At 34.1% G+C, this 26,914-nt stretch overlaps 1 protein-coding gene across 2 annotated transcripts; it reads left to right on the top strand.

Moving 5' to 3' along the window:
- The first annotated feature begins 13 nt into the window (after positions 1–13).
- Positions 14–18,304, top strand: rtp (retinophilin). 2 transcript variants are annotated; one of them, XM_065355214.1, is made up of 8 exons: positions 14–200; positions 278–476; positions 573–682; positions 803–4,883; positions 12,002–12,250; positions 12,391–12,453; positions 12,621–12,681; positions 17,651–18,304. In XM_065355214.1, exons 1-4 carry the CDS (start codon positions 191–193, stop codon positions 979–981), a joined length of 498 nt encoding a protein of 165 aa, XP_065211286.1. In that variant the 5' UTR covers positions 14–190; the 3' UTR covers positions 982–4,883; positions 12,002–12,250; positions 12,391–12,453; positions 12,621–12,681; positions 17,651–18,304. The 2 variants fall into 2 exon arrangements, with proteins under 2 accessions (XP_065211286.1, XP_065211277.1); XM_065355205.1 differs by lacking the exons at positions 14–200; positions 278–476; positions 573–682 and having other exon boundaries at positions 4,288–4,883.
- The last annotated feature ends 8,610 nt before the right edge of the window (positions 18,305–26,914 follow it).

Below are 26,914 nucleotides of genomic sequence, written 5' to 3'. Positions count from 1 at the left end.
TAAGGATTTGGCGAAATTATGCTCAGGTACTCAAAAAAGAGTAAACAATGCAGTAACTTCAGGTGCCTTGAGGTGAAACTATATACGAAGCCGTACACAATACGAGCTTTAAATTGATAACTTACCGTCGCAAGTGTAATTCTATTAGGTCATCCTATAATTCGAGTCTAAAAAGTGTGTTATCACGATAATGGCTAGTTGTAAGTATCACTTGTTTCAAGTAATGCTCAAAATTCAGGTATTTACTTTTTGTCGAATTTCTATTTTGCTTTTATAGCTTCGAAAGCTGGTTCTAATCGTGTATTTGGCGCTTATGAATACAACGATCACACCAAGTATTACGGTCAGTGGAGTAAAGACGGTCTAAAGCATGGATTTGGTCATTTAATTCTACCTGACTCGACCAGATACGATGGATCTTTTTCCAAAGGCTTGTTCAACGGATTGGGAGTGTTACGATTTCCAGATGGTGCTAGGTGAGCGAAAAATTCATAATGAATTGATGATTTTTGATTAAAGTAGTTCACCTTATTTCACCTTAGGTATTTGAAAACTGATTGATTATTTTTTAGATACGAAGGTGAATTTATACATGGATGGTTTCATGGTTACGGGGTTTTCTGGAGAGCTGATGGAATGAAATATGAAGGCGAATTTAGTGGAGGCAAAGTATGCGGGCATGGTGAGTACCTATTTCAATTCTTTTTACATGTAATAAGGTACTTTCCTCGTATTATTCGATTTACTTGTTTCTGTTCGGTGTTTATTTAATTTAATACATGCACGAATTATAATATCACAGGTTTGGTAACATACAGAGATGGTAACCATGGATTTCCCCGAAACGAAGGTGTTTTCATGAATTGTAGAATGATTAATCGTAAAAATTGTCCCGATGTGATTGAAAAAGCTCGTTCGATGTCAAATTCGGCACGAACGCTGATACAGCAAAATACCAAGAAGTATCATTCATCAAAGTAGAAGAAACCGAAATGTTTTCGAAGTAGAGATATTTTTCGTGATTTTTTATTCAATTTTCCGTATCGTTAATTTAAACAGCTGCTAGTCTCAGAAAGATGTTGTAGACTTCGTAGTTGATTTTCAATGTTTATAATTCGAGATGTGTCGAGTAGGTTTATTTTAATAGAATTTGTGTTCATTTACCTACTATAAATTTTTTACGCGTGTTACAAGATGGATATTTTTTTGGACGATGATTTTTGTGAAAAATTAGATCATGGTAGGGTTTTAAATTCGAAAATTGGGAAATGAAAATTTTTTCCATGTTTTGGAACCCCTGAGAGCATAAATTTCGAAATGTTTGATGCCTACTTGAATATGATCTCCCTTTTTTTCTACTTACCTAACCATAAGAGAGTAAAGGGGGGGGGGAAGCTTGACAAAAAAATCAAGCTGAAATTGAAAATCAGCACCTCAAAAAATCTAACTAATCTTAAGCCACACAAATTTTTTCGAAACATTTTTTCAAAATTTTGGGGGCTAATTTTGAGGTATAGAAGGCTTGTATCAAAAATGTTGGTTGAAATTTAAAATCATCACCCCTGAAAGCCCTACAAACCATAGATCACTCGAATTCTGCCAATTTTTTAAAATTTTACAGGTTCATTGTGGGGCATAGAAGGCTCGAGTCAGAAAAGTAAATCGAAATTCGAAATCAGCACCCCTGAAAATATAACAAACCATAGGTCACGCAAATTTTATCAATTTTTTCCAATTTTGGGACCTCATTCTTGGATCTAAGGGGCTCGTACTGAAAAAGTAACTCGAAATTCGAAATCAGCGTTATCGAAAACGTAACAAACGATAGGTCACACGATTTTTGAATTTTTTCTTCATATATCCAAATTGGGATGGGGGGGGGTCTTGATTTTTTTTAATTTTATGAAATTCGAGGATCTATTGTACTACTTGGGAGTCTCTTATCGAAAAATTGACTTGAAATTCGAAATTAGCGCCTTCAAAAACCAAACAAACCACAGGTCACACAATTTTTTACATTTTTTTGGATATTTGGCCATTTGGGGTCTTATTGTAGGGCGTAGGAGGCTCGTATCAAAAAAATAAGTTGAAATTCGAAATCAGCGACATTGAAAACCTCACAAACGATATGTCACATGATATTTGAACTTTTTTCAAAATTTGACCAAGGTTAGGGGTAGGGGAGGGGGGAGAAAATGCCAAGCCCAGAGAAAAAGTCCGCCGCAAAGTACTCACATTTCTAAACGTCTTTCATGAAATATTGCATGATGAATGCTTTTGAAAAAGTTTCAAAAATTGATCCCCATGGAAGAGTGGGAGAGTCATGGTTGGAGGGGGGGGGGGGAGAAAAATTCAACGGTAGAATCTCAAGAGTTAACGGTTATCAAATCGAGAGTCAGCACATCTGAAAACCTAGATTTCAACAATCTGCGACTTTTTTCAATGGTTTCAAATCGTGTCATTTCTACCCAAATTTCAATATTGTGACGGTTTGTGGAACACTACCCCCCCCCCCCTCCTCCAACACCTCAATTTGAACAAATTTTGAAGAAAAAATTTAACAATCGTGTGACATATCGTTTGTTAGGTTTTCGATAGCGCTGATTCCGAATTTCAACTTACTTTTTTGGTACGAGCCCCCTAGGCCCTGCAATGAGGTCTCAAAATCGTAAAAAATTGACAAAATTTGTGTGACCTATCGTTTATCAGGTTTTCAGGGGTGCTGATTTCGAATTTCAAATTATTTTTTTGATACAAGCTCTCTATGACCCAAAATGAGCCTCCAAAATTTCAAAAAATTGAAACAATTTGTGTGACCTTGGCCATTTTTAAAAAATTGGGGCCCAAAATCTCATCAAATCGGGGAAAAAATGAAAAATCAACACGTGACCTATCAATGTGGGTTGAAATTTCGAAAAAAAAACAAAAATACCGGTGAATTTCTTTTTTGACCATTTTCAAAAAAATTGGGGCCCAAAATTTCATCGAATTGAAGAGAAAATGAAAAATCAACATGTGACCTATCAATGTGGGTTGAAATTTCTCAAGGAAAACAAAAATGCCAATGATTTCATTTTTTGACCGTTTTCAAAAAAAATAGGGTCCAAAATTTCATCAAATTTGGAAAAAATTGAAAAATCAACACGTGACCTATCAATGTGGGTAGATATATCGCGAAAAAGAAAACCATGCCGGTGATTTCCTTTTTTGACCATTTTCAAAAAAAAAAATGGGGCCCAAAATTTCATCAAATTGGGGAAAAAATGAAAAATCAACACCATGACCGATCAATGTGAGTTGAAATTCGGCGAAAAAGACCAAAATGCAAGTGAACTTTTTTTTGACCATTTTCAAAAAAAAATTGGGGTCCAAAATTTTTTCAAATTTGGGAGAAATTTAAAAATTGAACACGTGACCTATCAATGTGGGTTGAAAAATTCTGCGAAAAAGAGCCAAAATGCAAGTGAACTTTTTTTTGACCATTTTCAAAAAAAAAATTGGGGCCCAAAATTTTTTTAAAATTGGAAGAAATTTAAAAACCAACATGTGACCTATCAATTTGGGTTGAAATTTCGCGAGGAAAACGAAAATGCGAGTGATTTTCTGTTTCGACCACCTCCAAATATTTTAGGTCCCTAAATTTCATCAAAATTGAAAATAAAAATGGGAAAATCAACACGTGTCCTTGGCAGGAGCTAGACATGCCTTTTAAAACCTCTAAGGGAATAGTTTTTGACCACTTGATCTTCTCATTTCAAGTTCTCCAATTCGAACAAGTAAACAGATACTTCCAATTCCTATCTCTTCCTGTGCTCAGATTATTTTGAAATGATTCAAATTGACAATTTAAGCCAGGAAATGACAAATAGGTACAAACGCGCAACTCAAGTTGACGCTGAAGATTCTCGAAATATCAAACAGCTATGTACCTACCTACCTACGTATCTCAACAGATACCAGGCAATCGTCTTCTAAGTACAAATATTACGTCAAACTACGTATACCTAATGCATACAAAGACAATTCTTTCAACATTATGATAATCAGTTACCCATAACTTAACATGGATCGTATTTTATATGTACAAAGTTGTATATTTATCTGTTCCTCCGAACTGGGATTTTACTGCAGTAAAAAAATTGCACGTATTTTCATAATATATTTTTTTCTACCTACGAGTACCTACTACAACATGCATTTGCATAGGTGTATCTACACAAATAAACATAAATAGACATTTATAAATACGAATAAACGAACCAATACAATGCAAAGCAGTCGTTTTCACGCACGAGTATTACTACTTAGATATCATATTATCCTTGAAAAGCGTTACTTTCTTCACCTACGTGAACATTTTCCAACTCGATCGAGTTGACTGTTGCATGTATCGTTAAACAATTCGAATCGTCGTCTATTCTACTACAGTAATATTCCACAAGTAGACAGAAAAACAACCGGTAAATTTAATGAACTCGTACTCCAACCAGTCAAATATGTGATAGGGTTAGGTATCGGGTAATTTTAATGTAAAAAGTACACATACGAGATTATAGTCATTGTAGTGATAACGTGTAAGCGTACTGCAGTAATCATTCTTCAAGTGCAATTTATACAATTCGTGTATTAACGAGGATTATTCGCGTTCGGTGTTCGGTGCTAAAATTAGATTGTGCATTTTCGTATCATTTTTTTAAACTATTAAATTTTTCGTCGAAGAAATTATAAAAACGTGCTCGTTGACATAGAAATATCAAATATAACGCGTACCTACGTAAACGGATGACACACCTATTTGCACCCAAGACAGGATTTATCAAGTGTACAGCTGAGTTCATAAGCAATTTTTTTCTTTTTCCACGTTGCATCGAAATTAACGAGAGGTAAGCTGATAATTTTTACGCCCATACCCATATGGTAATTTTTCATGCACGATTTTACTCAAGTGGATCCTTATTGTTAAGTATATTAGCTCGAGTATTCACCTCTGTGTATAGTTAGGTAGCCTAGGTACGTCTAGATAGGTACCTAGATCGGAAATTATCAAAAAAGATCGAAATAGATCCCACCAAAATGAGCCATATCAGAAAATTTTCCAATATTATTGAATCAGAAACTATAAAATACAACAAGGTTTTGATGGATTCAATCAGTTCATTTCAAAATCTATTTCTTCCATCACTGAAATCTTGAACTCTATAGATTTTCTTCTACTTTTCTCTTTTGAATTTTATATTGCTTATTACACATTACGAAGTTGTATGGGGGGAGGGGGGGTAAAATGAAATTACTTCGGAAATTGACTGAAATTACGAAAATGGACAATTTTAATCAGATACAGTTGTTTCCGATTTGAACGAAACAAAGATTATTCAAAAGAGGTTAATTTTTGGATTTTTCGACGAATTTTTGAAAATTCAAAAAATTCTCAAAAAGCTACTTCAAGGCCAATTTCCAAATTTTTCTGATCAAACTGAATCAATTTGATTAATTCCCCTAATTCAACTCCCACATATCGACAACTAATACCCAGTTTTGGGTCATTCTGGAGCTTCCAGCAATTTTTTTAATTCACTCCAGAAATTTCGAATCGTTCTGGAAGGTCTAAAAATTGATTTTTTATGTCCTGAAACCTTGGTTGGTGCTTATTAGGCACTCTCTCGACTGTTTTATGTGGTTATCTCAGAATTCCACGAAAAAGTGAATTTTTGACCAATTTGTAAATTTTGGGAAAAGTGAAAAAAATCGAAGTTTCGAGTTAGGTGTATTACGAAAATGATCGAGAGGGTGCCCAATAAGGACCGATCAAAGTTCAAGATGCTGAAGTTCATTTTTGGCACTTCTAGAGCGATTTGAAATTTTTGGGGAAAATTAGAAAATTGCTGGAGGCTCCAGAATGTCCCAAAACTAGTGGCTTTTGATGTGTGAGAGTTGAATTTTGAAGGAATTATTCGTATTCGTTCACTTTGCTCAAAAAAATTCATCCATATTCCATGAAAAAAGTCATAAAAATTACCCATAAAACATTTTTTTATTTTCAAAAATTTGCCTAAATTTTAAAAATTAATTTTAGGATGTGAAATTCTGGTTATGGGGGTTTTTAGAAAATGCTCTTCACATCTAGCTTACTTTTGTTCAAATCGGAGAACGCGTACGAGTTCAAAAGATTCCCTTCCCTTCTTGTTAGATTTCGTGAAATGGCAATAAAACCACGAACGACCCACCAAAAAAAATACGCTCTGCAATAAAATTAAATTACTCATCATGTGGTCAACTGGTCAATTGGTCATCGTTATCTTATCATAATTTGTTGTTTAACCAGTTCCTGCTACACCTACGTTGTCTTGATAAACTGCAGCAACATTGTACGATTTTTTCATGCGAAAAAAACCTCGATTCGATACACTCTGTGGTAAAAATATCTGTTCAATTAATTGTGCTGCGAAAGAATTTGTACGTTTAAGGATTGTGCTAATTAAATTAGCAAAAATGTGCAGGCTCTTTTCAATGCAATATGCTCAAGGTAGATTATTGATCTCACTGACACCCACTTCCCTCCTCACCATTTCTCTGAAGATTCGATGTTGATAAACACTGTAAAAGTATTCTCATATAGTGCCTATCTGGGTTGATTATCATTTTAGGAATTAATACGTATTACAAGATGAGAGCGAAAAGGACGATGTAATGAGAGGGGAGGGGAGGGGAGGGGAGTAAAAAAATGCTGTCTACTTCGAAGTATTCTCAAAATAGGGTAAGATCGAGAAAAAAATCAATGAAAAAACGAAGAAATTATAAGAACGCGGTTGATCTTACAACTTTGCATAAGTATGTAGTATAAAATTTGTATATGTATAGTCTGTCAAAACAGTAATCGATAAGGTACTTGATAAGAATTGCTAAGATAGGCAGGTGCTTGAAAATGATGGGTTCGTTTAAAAAAGCACAAATATTAGAATGAAATTCAACACTTGTTCAGATATTTCTCACGAAAAAATCTCGAGAAAAAAAATCGTAACTGTATTTTCTTCACCTCCTCCAGCTTCTCTTCAGCTAACGAAAATTCCTTCAGATCAAACCAAACCGCAATTTCTGATACTTCATTCCAGGTTAAAACTGAAATCAAGTCCAAAATTAAAAAAAAAATGTTTGGAGTTTTTTGAAAATTATTTTAAATTTTTGAACCAAGAAAGTCCATTTTAAAAAGCATTTTTTCTCCTTCTCCAAGAAAATTGACCAATTTTTCCAAACAGTTTTATTTTGATTCGTATGAGTGACTCGTTCGCGAACGAATTGATTCGTTCAAGTGAGTCGTTCACGAACGAATTGAATAATTCGCGAACGAATTGATTCGTATAAGTAACTCGTTCGCAAATAAATTGATTCCTATAAGTGACTCGTTCGCGAACGAATCGATTCGTTTACCTAGTTTTTAGTGAATCGTTCACGAACGAATTGAATAATTTTTGGCGAATCATTAGCGAACAAATTGAATTATTTCTGGTAAATTTTTCGCGAATGAATTCATCAATAGCTGGTGAATCATTCGCGAACGAATTGAATATTTTAGTAAATCATTCGCGAACGAATTGAATAATTTTTGGTGAATCATTTTGTGAACAAGTTGATTTGTATAAGTGACTCGTTCGCTCACGAATCGATTCATTTACATAATTTTTGGTGAATCGTTCACGAACGAATTGAATAATTTTTGGTGAATCATTCGCGAACGAATTAGATTTTTTAGTGAATCATTCGCGAACGAATTGAATAATTTTTGGTGAATCATTCGTGAACAAGTTGTGTTAGACTGTATACGTGCACGTATGGTAATAGAGAGAGGATGAGAAATATTCCTTAGCTGGTGAAAGATTGCCAGAAGTCTTATACGACTCTTCACAATATCAAGAAGGAACAATTGAACACTTACCCCTTGCTAGCTCGGCGGTTATACTACCATATTGCCGGATACGTCAACATAAATACTAACCAATGTATAAATTAGGCCCACTTTCGCGGAATAATAACACATTCGTTAGTTTCTCCAATGTAATCGATGTAACAAATCACATTCTCTTAATTATAAGGTTTTCTTCAAATATATACGTTCACCAATGTACAAGTTTAATACGAATTAGAACAGAGACACTATGCTCGACCGCCTAATCGCATTGATTCACCAAAGAGGACTTAACTACACAATTCCACGACAGGGCAACTAAGATGAAGTGGTTGATTGCTTTATTAAGCCCCGAATTAACCAATGAAGATACTAATTAACCAAACCCTGATAAGGGTAAACGGGGAAAAGGAATACGTTTTCAAACGATTAAGTCGAAGGAAAACGGACCAAGTGCTCAAGTCCACGATTCATAGATCGTTGAAGTACTATGGTAGGTACCGAATTTACGTATCTACGACTCCGCGAACGAACAAGAAGTGATTTCGAGATCGAACCTAGCTAAAGTTATACCTAAAGCACCTAAAAGTTCCTAAATCGATCTCGAAAGCTGATAGGCTCGCGCTACTTTTACCAAAAGACGGGGGAAATATTCTAACCAATCATAAAATAGATGTAATTTGCGAATTCTCCGCCCATATTATAATATTAGCGCGGACCCCCGGTGTGATGGAATATTATCCAGACCACCCAAATGGTATTCGATAATATTCGAATTCGCAAGTACCTACACTTTACCTTAATAAATCAAACGATCCCTAAGTTGTCAAGACCTAAAGGATGGATTTACCAAGTCCTATAGGATCTTCCCCAACTTAAGAATCGTTATAAGATGCACTGAGAGGACAGTGAGGCCATAATGCCACCTTACAGTTGATTCGTATAAGTGACTCGTTCACGAACGAATCGATTCATTCACATAATTTTTAGCGAATCGTTCACGAACGAATTGAATAATTTTTGGTGAAATATTCGCGAACGAATTTATCAATAGTTGGAGAATCATTCGCGAACGAATTAAATCTTTTAGTGAATCATTCGCGAACGAATTGAATAATTTTTGGTGAATCATTTTGTGAACAAGTTGATTTGTATAAGTGACTCGTTCGCTCATGAATCGATTCATTTACATAATTTTTGGTGAATCGTTCACAAACGAATTAATTGAATAATTTTTGGTGAATTATTCGAGAACGAGTTCATCAATAGTTGGTGAATCATTCGCGAACGAATTAAATTTTTTATTGAATCATTTGTGAACGAATTGATTCGTATAAGTGACTCGTTCGCTCACGAATCGATTCATTTACATAATTTTTGGTGAATCGTTCACGAACGAATTAATTGAATAATTATTGGTGAATTATTCGCGAACGAATTTATCAATAGTTGGTGAATCATTCGCGAACGAATTAGATTTTTTAGTGAATCATTCGCGAACGAATTGAATAATTTATGGTGAATCATTTGTGAACAAGTTGATTCGTATAAGTGACTCGTTCGCTAACGAATCGATTCATTTACATAATTTTTGGTGAACCGTTCACGAACAAATTGAATAATTTTTGGTGAATTTTTCGCGAACGAATTTATCAATAGTTGGTGAATCAATCGCGAACGAACTAAATTTTCTAGTGAATCATTCGCGAACGAATTGAATAATTTTTGGTGAATCATTTGTGAACAAGTTGATTCGTATAAGTGACTCACTTGCGAACGAATCGATACATTTACATAATTTTTGGTGAATCGTTCACGAACGAATTGAATAATTTTCGGCGAATCATTCGCGAACGAATTAAATTTTTTAGTGAATCGTTCGCGAACGAATTGAATAATTTTTGGTGAATCATTTCATTTGTGAACAAGTTGATTCGTATAAGTGACTCGTTCGCGAACGAATCGATTCATTTACATAAATTTTGGTGAATCGTTCTCGAACGAATTGAATAATTTTTGGTGAATTATTCGTGAACGAATTTATCAATAGCTGGTGAATCATTCGCGAACGAATTGAATAATTTTTGGTGAATCATTTTGTGAACAAGTTGATTTGCATAAGTGACTCGTTCGGGAACGAATTGATTCGTATAAGTGACTCGTTCGCTCACGAATCGATTCATTTACATAATTTTTGGTGAATCGTTCACGAACAAATTGAATAATTTTTTTTGGTGAATTATTCGTGAACGAATTTATCAATAGCTGGAGAATCATTTGCGAACGAATTGAATAATTTTTGGTGAATCATTTTGTGAACAAGTTGATTTGCATAAGTGACTCGTTCGCGAACGAATTGATTCATATAAGTGACTCGTTCGCTCACGAATCGATTCATTTACATAACTTTTGGTGAATCGTTCACGAACGAATTAGATTTTTTAGTGAATCATTCGCGAACGAATTGAATAATTTATGGTGAATCATTTGTGAACAGGTTGATTGGTATAAGTGACTCGTTCGCTAACGAATCGATTCATTTACATAATTTTTGGTGAATCAATCGCGAACGAACTAAATTTTGTAGTGAGTCATTCGCGAACGAATTAAATAATTTTTGGTGAATCATTTTGTGAACAAGTTGATTTGTATATGTGACTTGTTCGATAACGAATTGATTCACATATTTGACTCGTTCGCTCACGAATCGATTCATTTACATAATTTTTGGTGAATCGTTCACGAACGAATTGAATAATTTTTGGTGAATCATTCGCGAACGAATTAAATTTTTTAGTGAATCATTCGCGAACGAATTGAATTATTTTTGGTGAATCATTTGTGAACAAGTTGATTTGTATAAGTGACTCGTTCGCTAACGAATCGATTCATTTACACAATTTTTGGTGAATCGATCACGAACGAATTGAATAATTTTTGGCGAATCATTTGTGAACAAGTTGATTCGTATAAGTGACTCGTTCGCGAACGAATTGATTCGTATAAGTGACTCGTTCGCAAACGAATCGATTCATTTACATAATTTTTGGTGAATCGTTTACGAACGAATTGAATAATTTTTGATGAATCATTCGCGAACGAATTGAATAATATTTAATGAATCACTCGCGAACGAATCGATTCGTTCATGTGAATTGTTTGCAAACAAACTGAATAAAGCTTTAAAAAATTTAACCACTGAACAAGGATAATTGAGCTTTCCTGAATTAAACGGTTTGGAAATTTTAAAATTGTCACTTTCAGAATTGTTTTTTGGTAAAAAGAAATTAAGATGTTTTCCCTCCTCCCTTTCCATCTTCTCAAGTTCTTGGTTTCATGGAAATTAATCCGTATACATTTTTTAATTGAACGAGGTTGAAAAAAAAGAAAAAAAGAAAATTTTGATCGAAAATTCTCGATTATTTCTTCAGAATTTGCAGCTTTTTATCTGTCCTGTTTTTTCAAATTACATTTCGTCCCCTTGTGTTTGAAAGTTGTAAACAAAAAAAAACAAACAAACAAACAAATTGCAGAAATTTTTTGAAATGGGTATTTAAATTTCTGTACAGCCTTTGACCCCAAATTCATTGTGTTTATGTCTCTTTTGGTTTATTTGGGTTTTGTACATGAGTTTTCAAAACCGTTACAAAAATATAGCCTTATTTTTTACCAGGCAAGAATGGAAAAGTTAATCCGATCAACTGAAATTTTGGTGCATAAATTCAGATTGGGTGAAAATAGAAAACGAAAAGGGGAGCTCGATATTTTTGAACAGTAGGTATACTTTAGGCATAGGTATACTTATCTACATATTACGCATTACCTACCTACCACCGAGCTATATCAGTTGATGGACAGAGCATTAGCATTACCTTTGATAAACACGTAGGTATAGGTACTAAAACACTTAGGTACCTATAGTATGCTTTTATGGCACATTAATCCTCTCCCCCCCCCCCCCGTAAACTTGAAAGCTTATATATAATTGCAAGGATAATGATTTGAAAAAATACCTCCACATTTCATTTTCTATTAACCACAATTTTTTACTTCATTATTATTTATTTAGATACTTACGTAGTTATTATTTTTTTTTTACAGTTTTCAAGAATGATTCGTTTTCTCGTCCTATTATTCTGCTGTTTGGTCGGAGCACAATCAAAGTGTTTTCGTGGCCCTTCTGGCAAATTACCCGCAGGATGCGCAGTTGGAAATTTAACCGTCGCTCCATATTCTTCGCAGGAGGAGATCATCAAATATATGAAATGTAATGGTTCAGCCGATTCGATGTTTTTCAATCACACCCCTCAGTCCGTTGGTTTCCAAAGCATGGCGACTTCAGCACCAGCAGTGAGTACCTATATCCTTTTTTTATCGTAGAGTTGAAAATCTTTCATCGATCTGTAATAAAATAATTTATCTATGTACGAGTACCTACATTATTTTGTAATTACTAAAATAGGTAAATTCGATTTTTTTTCAATTTACAGTATTTGATAGCTGCAGTAGATCTTACCTCAAAAAGCGTAATGTGGATTGTGTCGAACTTAACTGTAAGTATACCTATAAACGATAAATCAATAACGATTACAATATTTTGATTAGAAAACTCGTTAGATTCTAATAAAAGAAAATACTTTATAGTATATACCAGTCTAGTGCATGAATAAATAATTTTCCAATACCTAATGAACTTGTAATTTGGATATTCTCCTTATAGGTGGCGAACAACTGGAAATTCTATCCTTCTGCCAGCCCACGTTACACTAATGAGATTATTCGTGAGTATTGTTTTTAATTATGCCAGAAAAAGTTGTTTGTTTTTATCAAGACAATTGTACCAAACCATATGTGTATTATCCTTAATTTTTACACGAAAAAAATCTGAAATTTCTTCGAGTGCAATTCGATACGATACGCGTGGGTCAAGCCCCCATGCCTGAAATTTTGTCAGAAGGAAAAAATATGGGGTAATTTTATCAGTCAAATCAGTCTAGTTTTTGTGTTCGGTTCTACACTATATTGGTGGAATTTTCACACGAGGAAAGTGAGAAAACTTCGCTATTGGTAGGTGGAGGGGGGGAGGAAATGGGATTCGTTTTTTTGAGCAGTTATTTCTTTTCATAACGCCCAAAATTGCGTTTCAATTGCTAGATCGAGACTGCTGAAATTTAGAAAAAATGCAAAAAAATATTTGCCAAATGGCCGAGATTTTTGCACAGTGGGTTAACGATTTTAAAAATATTTTTTACGTGAATGGGCCTCGATAAAAAATGCATTTGCAGGGGGGTGCTCAAAATTTTGGCAAAAATACGAATATTGTAAAGTTCAAGTGGGGTCGACTTGAAAAATTAAAAATGGTGCATTTAGAACTTTGACCAGTTTTAGGGTCCATAAAAGCGTATTTTGAAGATATTGTGAAAATCAGTGTTACCACCTTTTCGAGAACTAAAAATTAGCTTTAAAAAAAGTTGAAAAATTATATTTCTCCATCGCTTTTGCAAGCTCAAAAAAACCGAAAAAAATTACCCAAAGGACAACTTTTCACTCAGATTAGCATATCAAAAAATTGGAGTGACGTTTCCTCATATTCTCGATTTGAAATATAACAAAGATTAAAGAGAAAATATACGATTTACTTTCTTGGAAGGTCGAAGTTGCGTAAATTGACTCATTTTCATGAATTTTACACCATTTTCGAAGAAAAAGTCTTATAAAAATATCATACCCCTCACTTTTGTTCAGTTTTTTGTTTTTTTTAAAAATTAAATTTCAAAAACAGTAAAAAATCTGCTGTGTGTAAAAATTGTCAAAAGTTGCTGATTTTTTTAAAAAAATTCCACAAAGTCTTAATCCTTTTCAAAAGTCAACCAAAAAGTTTGTTTTATTGCGGAAATTGTCAAAAATTCACCACTTTTTTTTGGCCAAAAATGCTCAAAAATTCTTCCTTTTCTACCAAAAAATTGAGAAAGAATCTCGCTTCTGCTATAGAAAATGCGAAAAGAAAACACTTTTTAGCCAAAAATGTCCCAAAATCACTAAATAATCTCGCTTTTTTCCAAAACCCAATTACTTTTTGGCAATAAAATGTTGAAAAGTTTCACTTTTTGTCAAAGTTTGCTAAAAAATTCTACCTTACTGGTAAAATTATCAAAATTTTGTTTTTTGCCAAAAATTATAGCAAAAAAAGTCTCATCTTTAGTAAAAATTTCCAAAAATTTTCATTTTAATGTCAAAAATTACGAAAAAATTGTTTCTTTTTTGCAATGATATCCAAAAGTTTCAATTTTTTCCAAAACATGTCAGATTTGTTTTTTTTTTGCCACAAAATTGCGAAAGAGTCTCGCTTCTGTGAGAAAAAGTGCGAAAAGAAAACACTTTTTTGCCAAAAATGTCCCAAAATCACTAAATAATCTCGCTTTTTTTTGCAAAACTTTCCAAAAACTATCACTTTTTGGCAACAAATGGTTACAAAGCTTCACTTTTTGACAAAAGTTCCTAAAAAATTCTAACTTCTGGAATAAAATTATCAAACTTTTGTTTTTTGCCAAAAATTATAGCAAAAAAGTCTCCTCTTTTGTCAAAATTTCCAAAAATTTTCGATTTAATGCCAAAAATTACCAAAAAGTTACTTTTTTTTGCAATGAAATCCGAAAAAGGACTTGCACGAACTTTTTCAAACTTTACAAAAGTATATCGAAAGATCATGCAAAAATTTATCACCTGTCAAAATTTCAAGTGCTAAAGTGCGTTTTTCGATTTTTGGTGAATTTTTGAAAATCGAATTTAGTCCAAAAATGAGAGAAAAAATCAAAATTTTACCAAATTAACCAAGAAAGCTGAAATTTGGAATATACCCTATTTTCGACATGCCAAATCGATTGGAAACTGTTTCAACCCGTTTTGAGCAGTTCTGGAGCCTCCAGCAGATTTTTGAAACTCGAAATTCCCACAAAATTCCATCAAATTGGAGTTGTAAAGCTAAAATTTATTTTAAAAACCAATTTCAATACACTACGAAGTACTGTAGGTGAATTTCAAGTCGTTTGGGATCCTCCAGCGACTTTTTGAAAATTCCCAAAGCCTCCAGCAGATTTTTGAAACTTTAAATTTTCACAAAATTTCATCAAATGGAGATGGAAATCTGAAATTTACTCTACACTCCAATATTAACACCGTCTGAAAACGACTTCTGGTGGATTTCAAGTCATTTTAGAGCCTCCAGCTACTTTTTTGAAAATTACTGGAGCCTCCAGTAGATTTTTGAAAATTGAAATTTTCAATGAAGATGGAAAGTTGAAATTTTCTCCAAGTACACTCCAATTTTAACACCTTCTGAAGGCGAGTTCAGGTGGGTTCAAGCCAATTTAGAGCCTTCAGCGACTTTTTTGAAAATTACTGGAGCCTCCAGTAGATTTTTGAAACTTGAAATTTCCACAAAATTTCATCAAATGGAGATGGAAAGCTGAAATTTACTCTACACTCCAATTTTAACATCCTCTGAAAAGACGACTTCAGGTGGGTTCAAGTCTTTTTAGAGCATCCAGCGACTTTTTTGAAAAGTACTGGAGCCTCCAGTAGATTTTTGAAACTTGAAATTTTCCCACAAATTCATCAAACTGAGATGGAGAGTCGAAATTCATTCTGCAAACTAATTTCAATACGCTACGAAATTGACTGCTGGTGGATTTCAAGTCGTTTTGGAGCCTCCAGCGACTTTTTGAAAGGTTGTATGGCGTTTTTTTGGAAAATTGAAATTTCTTAAAAGCAGGTGGAAGCTTCAAAACCATTTGAAACCACCATGTTGTCTGCGAAGTAAATTTCAGCTTGTCAACTCCGTTTGATAAATTAATGTTGCGGGAATTTCAAGTTTCAAAAATCTACTGGAGGCTCCAGTAATTTTCAAAAAAGTCGCTGAAGGCTCTAAATTGGCTTGAACCCACCTTAACTCGTCTTCAGAGGGTGTTAAAATTGGAGTGTAGAGTAAATTTCAGCTTTCCATCTACATTTGGTGAAATTTTGTGAAAATTAAAAGTTTCAAAAATCTGTTGGAGGCTCCAAAACGACTTGAAATTCACCTGCAGTACTTCGTAGCGTATTGAATTTAGTTTTTAGAATACATTTCAGCTTTACAACTCTAATTTGATGGAATTTTGTGGGAATTTCTAGTTTCAAAAATCTGCTGGAGGCTCCAGTAATTTTCAAAAAATCGCTGAAGGCTCCAAAACGACTTGAAATTTACCTGTAGTCGACTTCATAGCGTATTGAAATTAGTTTGCAGAATTAATTTCGGCTTTCCAACTACATTTGATGAAATTTTGTGGGAATTTCGAGTTTCAAAAATCTACTGGAGGCTCCAGAACTGCTCAAAACGGGTTGAAACCGTTTCCAATCGATTTGGCATGTCGAAAATAGGGTATATCCCAAATTTCAGCTGTCTTGGTCAATTTGGTAAAATTTTGATTTTTTCCCTCATTTTTGGCCTAAATTCGATTTTCAAAAATTCATCAAAAATCGAAAAACGCACTTTAGCACTTGAAATTTTGACAGGTGATGAATTTTTGCATAATGTTTCGATCTACCTTTGTAAGGTTTGAAAAATTTCGTGCAAGTCCTATGTTAAAACACAAAATCTGCGATTTCGGCTGACCATGACCTGTCAATCAAAATGGCCGCCATTTTGTAAGTGAGGCCAACTTTTTTTTGTGCAAGTTTGCTTCAAAATGTTCTTTAGGATGTCCCCTTTAAGAAAAAAGTTGTCCCGGAGGATCGGCGGGGGGGGGGGTGCAATTACTCCTATTGTCATATGCCGGAGTATTATGGAATGATTTTTTTTTAAATTTGTAAATGGTCACAATAGAAAAACATCATTATTTTTCAAAAACGTTTTTTAAATTTTTATTTGACCCCCCCCCTCCCTCAACACCCTTTGATAGAACCTTCAATTTCCTCAACTTTTTAGCAAAGAAAAAAAAACAAGCTAATGTCGATTTTTATATAGCTACCAAAAAGCTAATAAACCATACGTTTTATGATTTCTTCAATTTTCAGAAAATTTGACGAATAGTGGAGGAAGTAGGGGCGGGGGGGTGGAAAAGATTGAATTACAAAAAAATATGAAACAATACTTCACACAGTATTTGGCATTTTCAACATGAAGTTTGAAAAAAAGCTGAATTTCGAACTTTTGAAATTTTCAACGGATATTTTTGAAGCTTCTCTCAAGTAGTCTCGGGCAATTGAAGTCAAAAGTTGAACAATTTGATGGAGATTTCAATTTCTGAAAATACCAAAACCCCTTCCCATCTGCTCCAATAGATGAATAATCCCAATTTTAAAAGCCCTTGAAATCGACATGCATGAAGGGTTTTTATTGTTTTTCAATTTTAACCCCCCCCCTCACTCCCTCCATATCTCAGTTTGATTTTTGACGTGATTTTTTTACGATCAAATGTTTGTATTTGGGATATTGAAACGATCAATTTTGAAATTTCATACCCTACGTGATTACTGATTAAGACATCCTTGAAGTGCCACTCGAATTTTATGTGGTTTTAGATGATTGTTAGTAAGAGACCTAGGAGGGGAGGAGAACTTCCAAAATTGAAAAAATATGATTTTTTATTTCGAATCAGCTTCACGAACTCCTTCACATTTATAATGCCAATGCTAAAGATGTAATAATTATGATAGGTATACATATAACAAATCACTTGCCAACTATAAACAATTTTCTTCTCTGTTTTACAGCCTGGAAAAAGCCATCTTTTAGCGCGTATTCTCCCCAGCACGTGATCGAATTTCTCGTCTTCGAAGAATATCGTAATTCCTCTTGGAGCACGTATCATAATTACACCTATTTATACACGCCACCGTTCAACCTCTCATCTTGGATACAATCTCAATCAACCACCGGAATCTCTCTTTGCGGACCCGTAGCAGGAGGAAGTGTCGTAGGTATCCTGCACTCTCCAGCTCCAGGTCCAGGTCCAACATCGAGACCAGGACCAGGTGGCTCGACTCCGTATAAGCCTCCTCCTCCTGCTAATCATCATCATCATAAAAGCACTAAGGGCAATTCTAATCGTAATTTAGTTAACGGAGCGTTACTAGTTGGAGTGATTTTTGTTTATAAGGTTTTGGCGTTTTAATGGCCTTTTTTTTAAAAACTGAATTATTCGGATCTCCTGGTCTTCTATGTATATAATGATGAATTTGTGTTTTATAATGTACCGTAGTCCTTAAGTGATGTTGAAAAATTATTTATATAATACGATATAATATGCGCGATGTACTACATACTTTTTAGTTACCTGTGATTTTTTTTATACTTACTAGGTATTTTTATGAATTTTATTTAATTTTGCTCACTTTGTATTATGTAATAAATCGATCATCGATGAAGTTGGTATTTCGTACTTGTTTTTCTTCTTCATGCTCCCCACCTTTTAGTCCATTACTGGATGAAGGTCTCTAAATCATCGAATACATAGATGAATGAAAAAAAACTATGAACGAATTTCGAAGGTATTCGAAAAAGACATTGTGCTGTACTAGTTTATTGAAACGACGAGTGAAAATTTTCAAATAAAATCAAAAATTTCATCAAAACTTATTTTGAGCATTTTTGAAGAATATTGGGACTAAAATTTTAATGATGATTTTCAAGGTTTTCGAAAACGACCTTTCAAACTGTGTGTGCGAGAAATTCAAATATTTTGACGAAAATTTTTTAAAAATGGGTTAAAATTTCAAGAGAAAATAAAAATAAAATATCAGAAATTTTTAAAAGTATTTTTGAAAATTTTGAGCCTAAACATGAGTAATGGCTCTTGGATAGGTTACAATTTCAGATGAAAATCAATAAAAATTTCATTTGTGCACTTATGCGATGAATTTTAAGCCCAAACTTGGGTCCTGCTTCTTAGAATTTTTGAAAATTTCCACGCCATCTACCAAAGTGAGTTGAAATTTGAGCAGAAAATAAAAAATATCCATAAAATCATGTTTTGAGCACTTCAAAATATGAATTTTGACTTTTCAAGTCCCAAATATGAAGGTGATTTTTGGTATTTTTGAATGAGGGGAAAAATCAAAATTTCACCAAATTGACCCAGAAAGCTGAAATTTGGGATATACCCTATTTTCGACATGCCAAATCGATTGGAAACGGTTTCAACCAGTTTTGAGCTGTTCTGGAGCCTCCAGCAGATTTTTGAACCTCGAAATTCCCACAAAATTCCATCAAGTTGGAGTTGTAAAGCTAAAATTTATTCTAAAAACTAATTTCAATACGCTATGAAATACTGCAGGTGAATTTCAAGTCGTTTTGGATCCTCCAGCGACTTTTTGAAAATTCCTGAAGCCTCCAGCAGATTTTTGAAACTTTAAATTTTCACAAAATTTCATCAAATGGAGATGGAAAGCTGAAATTTACTCTTCACTCCAATTTTAACACCCTCAGAAGACGACTTCAGGTGAGCACAAGTAATTTTATGGCCTTCAGCGACTTTTTTTTGAAAATTACTGGAGCCTCCAGTAGATTTTTGAAGCTTGAAATTAGGTCACGATTCTTGGAATTTTTGAGAAATGCAACATATCAAAATAGATTACGGTTTCAGGAGGAAATGAAGAATTTTTAACAACATTTTTTTGGGCCTTCTTGAAGAATGTTGAATAGGTACACTGGTACATTCGATCAGTATGCCATCAATGTAAGTAGGTAAGAGGTAATTTAAAGCTAATATCGAAGCGGTGCTAAATGAACTGAATGGGAAACCTACCCCAGCTTAACACCTACGTGTTAATTTGCCCGACTCGTTCTTTTAATAGGTACCTATTTGCTTAAACTGATAATATAGGAAACCGTGCCACACATGTGTTACCGTACATTTTTATCAATCGATGTATGTATCCACGGTTAGATGAGGGTATGGTATCTGAAGCAGGTACCTATAGCTTTATTTTCGAGTCTGGGTCGGATGTGTGTACAATGTACATATAATATTGTTGTTATTATGGTGATAGAGCCATGTAGGATGTACAGATATGGACAGATTTACGATAGTTCTTGCGATATTTGAACGAAAATTGTTCCTTGAAGTCTCCTCTACAACGTGGTTATCATCAATTTTTGTTTGTCTAAGAACCTTTCAGCTTAAAAGTTAAAAAAAAAACATTCTCGAAATCATCAGGATCCATTTTTTTTTTTTTTTTTTTAGATTTTCTGCCGAAATTTACAGAGATATTACTCGTAATACTTATTTGAAAAATTCAAAAATTCATTCTAAAGAATTTGTTTTCAATATTTCATTCAACTCTTAATAATGGTAGGTACAAAAAATACAAAAAAATTCAAAAAAATTGTTCCAAAGTAAATTTTAAACCACTTATTTATCACCATCCAATGTGATTTTTCATCTCGTCGCTTTATCTTAAGCAAGCTCAACAAAATAACGTTTCAACAATTTTTTTTTTCAAAAATTGCGAAAAAAAATTTGATGAAGATATTAATATTTAGGAAACGTAATGTTATCGTTTCATTTCAACAGTCCGGTGCTTCGAGATAGGTAAAAGCTATTCAGTATACTCCTCCACAAGCTGGAAAATCAAAATTGAAAAAAAAATCAAGCTATGAAAGCTTACAAGGGAACCTCTTGAGGTGTCCGCCTCCGATTTGAACGGGACCGCGATTTTTGAAAAGAGCATATTCTAAAATATCCAAATCCAAATTTTCAGCTGCCCAAGTTCATTTTTCGATTTTTGGCGAATTTTTGAAAATTCAAAATTGACTATATTTTGAAGATTTATGCTTTTTTAAAAAAAAAGTACGTACTTGATCAGTAAAAATGTTCAAAATAAGTCTTAAAACTGATATTAACCCTCCCAAATCCAAATTTCGCCATTTCCAGCCATTCTGGAGCCTCCAGCGCTATTTTTCAACTTCTCCAGAATTATTAATTTGCTCCAGAAGGCGTTAATATGATGCTGGGCAGCTAAAAATCGAGTTGTGTGTTATACTCGACCTGTTTAACGAATTTATCCACATTTGAGCCGATTCTGGAGGGGACACCTCAAGAGTGATTTTTTGACCAGCTTTTTTCATAATAAAAATACTTATCCAAAAATCAAAAATTTCTCGTTTGCGAGAAAATTATCGAAAAATGTGCGAATCGCTGTATTTTGTCATTAGTCAAGCCCACGAGGGTGAATTTAATCCCCATTTCCACAGCCTTTCTGGAGCCCCTGGAGAAATTAAAAAATCGCGCTGGATGCTCCAGAATTGCTGGAAATGGCGATATTCGCCCTCATGAGGTTAGTTCATGACAAAATACTGCGATTCGCGCCAATTTCAAAAGTTTAAAGCATAAATCACCAAAATAGTCAAAAATCGAAAAATGAACTTGGGCAGCTGAAAATTTGTTTTTTAGGGTTTTAGAACATGCTCTTTCCAAAAACCGCGGTCCCGTTCAAATCGGAGGCGGGCACCTTAAGAGGTTCCCTTGTTAGTTTTTGGAATACTTTCGAAACGAACGACACTACCTACTGTTTTTTCCCCTAAAATTTGATGTCAGTCTTTGAAAATGAAAAAAATTCAATCTTTGAATTGAATAAAAACAAACTACATAGGTATGTTTGTCAAGGTTAATTTTAATTGTCCCTAAAATCAAATATTGGAAACTTGGGATGGGAGTGGATCCTATGGAATCGAGAGAGGCTGAGGAAATTGGATGAGATGTGGGTTTTTCGAAAGGAAATCCCACAGTGCTCAAATGGATGGACGAACAAAAAATGTTATCATATTACAAAAAATTGAAGGAGCAAACACAATTTTAGGAATTCGAAATTTTCAAAATCTAGAGCACGACTTTGGAAATTTCGAATCGAGTTTTCACCTTCGATTTTGAAGAAAGGATATTTGTCACAATAACATTTTTTGTTTATCGACTCGAGTAGTCGAGTAGGTACTATATTAGTCCAGCATAAATGACAATATGATTAATTGCACCCCACCCCGCCGATCCTCCGGGACAACTTATTTCTTAAAGGGGACATCCTAAGGACTATTTTAAAGTAAACTTGCCCCAAAAAAAGTTGGCCTTACTTACATAATGGCGGCTATTTTGATTGACATGCAGGTCAGCCGAAATCGCAGATTTTGGGTTTCAGCATACGAGTAGAACTTGCACGAAATTCTTCAAACCTTACAAATGTAGATCGAAAGATCATGCAAAAATTTATCATCTGTCAAAATTTCAAATGCTAAAGTGCGTTTTTCGATTTTTGGTGAATTTTTGAAAATCCAATTTAGGCCAAAAATGAGGGAAAAAACCAAAATTTTACCAAATTGACCAAGAAAGCTGAAATTTGAGATATATCCTATTTTCGACATGCCGAATCGATTGGAAACGGGTTCAACCCGTTTTGAGCAGTTCTGGAGCCTCCAGCAGATTTTTGAAACTCGAAATTCCCACAAAATTCCATCAAATTGGAGTTGTAAAGCTGAAATTTATTCTGAAAACTAAATTCAATACGCTACAAAGTACCACAGGTGAATTTAAAGTCGTTTTGGAGCCTCCAGCAGATTTTTGAAACTTTAAATTTTCACAAAATTTCATCAAATGGTGATGGAAAGCTGAAATTTACTCTACACACCAATTTTAACACCCTCTGAAGACGACTTCAGGTGAGTTCAAGTCTTTTTAGAGCATCCAGCGACTTTTTTGAAAAGTACTGGAGCCTCCAGTAGATTTTGGAAACATCAAATGGAGATGGAAAGCTGAAATTTACTCTACACACCAATTTTAACACCCTCTGAAGACGACTTCAGGTGGGTTCAAGTCTTTTTAGAGCATCCAGCGACTTTTTTGAAAAGTACTGGAGCCTCCAGTAGATTTTGGAAACTTGAAATTTTCACAAAATTTCATCAAATGGAGATGGAAAGCTGAAATTTACTCTACACACCAATTTTAACACCCTCTGAAGACGACTTCAGGTGGGTTCAAGTCTTTTTAGAGCATCCAGCGACTTTTTTGAAAAGTACTGGAGCCTCCAGTAGATTTTGGAAACTTGAAATTTTCACAAAATTTCATCAAATGGAGATGGAAAGCTGAAATTTACTCTACACACCAATTTTAACACCCTCTGAAGACGACTTCAGGTGGGTTCAAGTTTTTTTAGAGCATCCAGCGACTTTTTTGAAAGTTACTGAAGCCTCCAGTAGATTTTTGAAACTTGAAATTTCCCCACAAATTCATCAAACTGAGATGGAGAGTCGAAATTCATTCTGCAAACTAATTTCAATACGCTACGAAGTTGACTGCTGGTGAATTTTAAGTCGTTTTGGAGCCTCCAGCAACTTTTTGAAAGGTTGCATGACGTTTTGTCGGAAAATTGAAATTTCCTAAAAGTGGCTGGAAGCTTCAAAACCATTAGAAACCACCATGCAGTCTGCGAAGTAAATTTCAGCTTTCCGACTCCATTTGATAAATTAATGTTGGGGAAATTTCAAGTTTCAAAAATCTACTGGAGGCTCCAGTAATTTTCAAAAAAGTTGCTGGAGGCCCTAAAATGACTTGAACCCACCTGAAGTCGTCTTCAGAGGGTGTTAAAATTGGAGTGTAGTGTGAATTTCAGCTTTCCATCACCATTTGATGACATTTTGTGAAAATTTCAAGTTTCCAAAATCTACTGGAGGCTCCAGTACTTTTCAAAAAAGTTGCTGGATGTTCTAAAAAGACTTGAACCCACCTGAAGTCGTCTTCAGAAGGTGTTAAAATTGGAGTGTAGAGTAAATTTCAGCTTTCCATCTACATTTGGTGAAATTTTGTGAAAATTTAAAGTTTCAAAAATCGGTTGGAAGCTCCAAAACGACTTGAAATTCACCCGCAGTACTTCGTAGCGTATTGAATTTAGTTTTTAGAATACATTTCAGCTTTACAACTCCAATTTGATGGAATTTTGTGAGAATTTCGAGTTTCAAAAATCTGCTGGAGGCTCCAGTAATTTTCAAAAAATTGCTGGATGCTCCAAAACGTCTTGAAATTTACCTGCAGTCGACTTCATGGCGTATTGAAATTAGTTTGCAGAATTAATTTCGGCTTTTCAACTACATTTGATGAAATGTTGTGGGAATTTCGAGTTTCAAAAAACTACTGGAGGCTCCAAAACGACTTGAAATGTACCTGCAGTCCACTTCACAGCCTATTGAAATTAGTTTGCAGAATTAATTTCGGCTTTCCAACTCCATTTTGATGAAATTTTGTGAGAATGTCGAGTTTCAATAATCTGCTGGAGGCTCCAGAAGTGCTTAAAACGGTTGAAACCGTTTCCAATCCATTTGGCATGTCGAAAACAGGGTATATCCCATTTGGTAAAATTTTGATTTTTTCCCTCTTTTTTGGCCTAAATTCGATTTTCAAAAATTCACCAAAAATTGAAAAACGCACTTTAGCACTTGAAATTTTGACAGGTGATAAATTGTTGCATGATCTTTCGATCTACCTTTGTAAGGTTTGAAAAATGTCGGGCAAGTTCTATGTTGAAACGCAAAATCTGCGATTTCGGCTGACCTGTCAATCAAAATGGCCGCCATTATGTAAGTATGGCCAACTTTTTTTCGGGCAAGTTTGCTTTAAAATGTTCCTTAGGATGTCCCCTTTAAGAAAAAGGTTGTCCCGGAGGATCGGCGGGGGGGGGGGGTTGCAATTACTCCTATTGTCATATGCCGGACTATATGGGTTACTTATGAGTATCATTTAAAATGATACAAACATTTCCTTATTTTTAATGATTTTTTTTCAAAAATAGTAAATTTTGAGTTTTGCGAAGCACGTAGCTCCTTCAATTTGAATTTTGGCAGACGATTCTCGGAACACCCTGCAGACGTTGGTTAGATCCGCTTCTGCTAATAGAGAAAATGAATACCATAGGTAGGTATGTACTTATCATTCTGTTTTTTTACACCACACTCCATCTAAATCAGCATTTGGCGCTTTATGACGTTTCCGTCATCAGCTTACAATGTTGGTAACGTCCGCCATGTTTGTTGCATTTACCCAATGAAATACCAAGTTGTGCTCTCTCTACTGCTCCTATACATTCCCACCACAACGTTAAAAAGAGAAGGTGGATATTCATACGACATATTCGAAGGTGCGAGCCTACAATTTTTCACGGTTACCTCACTTAAATCATAACATAATTATATTTCACCTGCAGTATATACCGTCTTCATAACTACCTCTACTCGTAATAGGCATCGGTCTTTCTTCATACTTTTTGAAGTTGATGATTTGTATTATTATATATTTCTCGAAGTGATGTTAGCATGATTTACAATTTAAATTACGAGTACGAAATGAATTTCGAATTCGCGTTTTATTTCGCGTCGAGTTTAATTATTTTAAAATTCGGTTCTTCCATCCTTGGACAACGTGGCAGCCTAAACTCCGAGCTAAGAAGTATTCAAAGAGGTTCGTCTGTAACGTGATGTAAGTACCCTAATATATAGAATAACTCGATAGAGATTTACAAATTTTGAAGTTGTTTAAAGTGCAAATGATGGACAGTTGGATACATGCTGACCAAAGTAAAGTACATATTTTGGTTATTCATTTATTATAATACATATCTATCTATAGCTTCTGAGAAACTTGAGTATAAATAGGTCGTTTTAATTTATTCCACTTTCTGAATGATTAGTACAAACATTTATTTTATAAAACAGTACCTAACTAGGTATACGTGGCAGAGACAAAACGACTAGGTGCGACAAAAAGTAGATAAATTTTCAAAAATCTATCACATTTCCTTCAAAATAGGTTAATTTTACGATTTCTATTTTTAAAAAAAGTCTTCCCTTCATTTATACGATCCTATTACTACTTAGGTTTTAACCACTTGGAGTTTTTTTTTTACTCTTTGCTTGATTCTTTTCAAAAATTAATTGAAATGAAAATACGTTTAGGTTTTTTTCAAAGAGTTTGGTCAAACTCATTCAACGAAAAACACTTCCTCCATATTCAGATTTTTAAATTTGATTTGGTAGCACAAAATTAAGTACCTACTCGATTCAATTTTCAAGCGAGAAGTTAGATTGAAAAATTAGTTCGTGATATTTAAAAAATAAAAATTCAAGTTATTTTTTTTTTACTCTTTGCTTGATTCTTTTTAAAAATTATTTGAAATGAAAAGACAGTTGAATTGAGGTTTTTTTCTTCCAAAGAGTTTGGTCAAACTCATTCAACCAAGTATGAAGTATCTACTTTCAACATTTCTTCCATATTCATAATTTAAAATTTGATTAGACATCACAAAATTACAAGTACTCGACCTAATTTTCAAGCGAGAAGTTGGATTGAAAAATTGGTTCGTGATATTTGAAAAGTAGAAATTCAACTTACCTTTTTTTTACTCGTTGTTTTTCAAAAATTCTATCGAAACTAAATACCGTGACGTTTTGAATTGAATTTATAGAAATTTCATTCTGAAATTTGAGGAAAAAAATGAGACGTAAGCATCTCATTTTAATGTAAAAATTTTGAAAATTAGGTACTCGTATGTACTTACTGACAAGGAAACCTCTTGAGGTGTTCGCCTCCGATTTGAACGGGACCGCGATTTTTGGAAAGAGCATGTTCTAAAACCCCCAAATCCACATTTTCAGCAGCCCAAGTTCATTTTTCGATTTTTGGCGAATTTTTGAAAATCCAAAATTGACTATTTTGGTGATTTATGCTTTTTTTTTAAAAAAGTACGTACTTGATCAGTAAAAATGTTCAAAATAAGTCCTAAAACTGATATTAAGCCCCCAAATCCAAATTTCGCCATTTCCAGCCATTCTGGAGCCTCCAGCGCTATTTTTCAATTTCTCCAGAATTTTGAATTTGCTCCAGAAGGCGTGAATATCAAGTTGGGCAGCTCGAGTTTATCCACGTTTGAGTCGATTTTGGGAGGGACATCTCAAGAGTGGTTTTTTGACCAACTGTTTTCATAATACTAATATTAGATATT

This window comes from Planococcus citri, chromosome 1, assembly GCF_950023065.1.
Source record: "Planococcus citri chromosome 1, ihPlaCitr1.1, whole genome shotgun sequence".
Lineage (NCBI taxonomy): Eukaryota > Metazoa > Arthropoda > Insecta > Hemiptera > Pseudococcidae > Planococcus > Planococcus citri.
This window is presented reverse-complemented; position numbering and strand designations above follow the sequence as displayed.

What these genes read in the sequence shown, in the direction of transcription:
- rtp (XM_065355205.1), top strand. Translation starts at nt 12,011, where the DNA reads ATGATTCGTTTTCTCGTCCTATTATTCTGCTGTTTGGTCGGAGCACAA. An exon ending in TGGCGACTTCAGCACCAGCA is followed by an intron (nt 12,251 to 12,390) that starts GTGAGTACCTAT and finishes TTCAATTTACAG; the next exon opens with TATTTGATAGCTGCAGTAGA. An exon ending in GGATTGTGTCGAACTTAACT is followed by an intron (nt 12,454 to 12,620) that starts GTAAGTATACCT and finishes TTCTCCTTATAG; the next exon opens with GTGGCGAACAACTGGAAATT.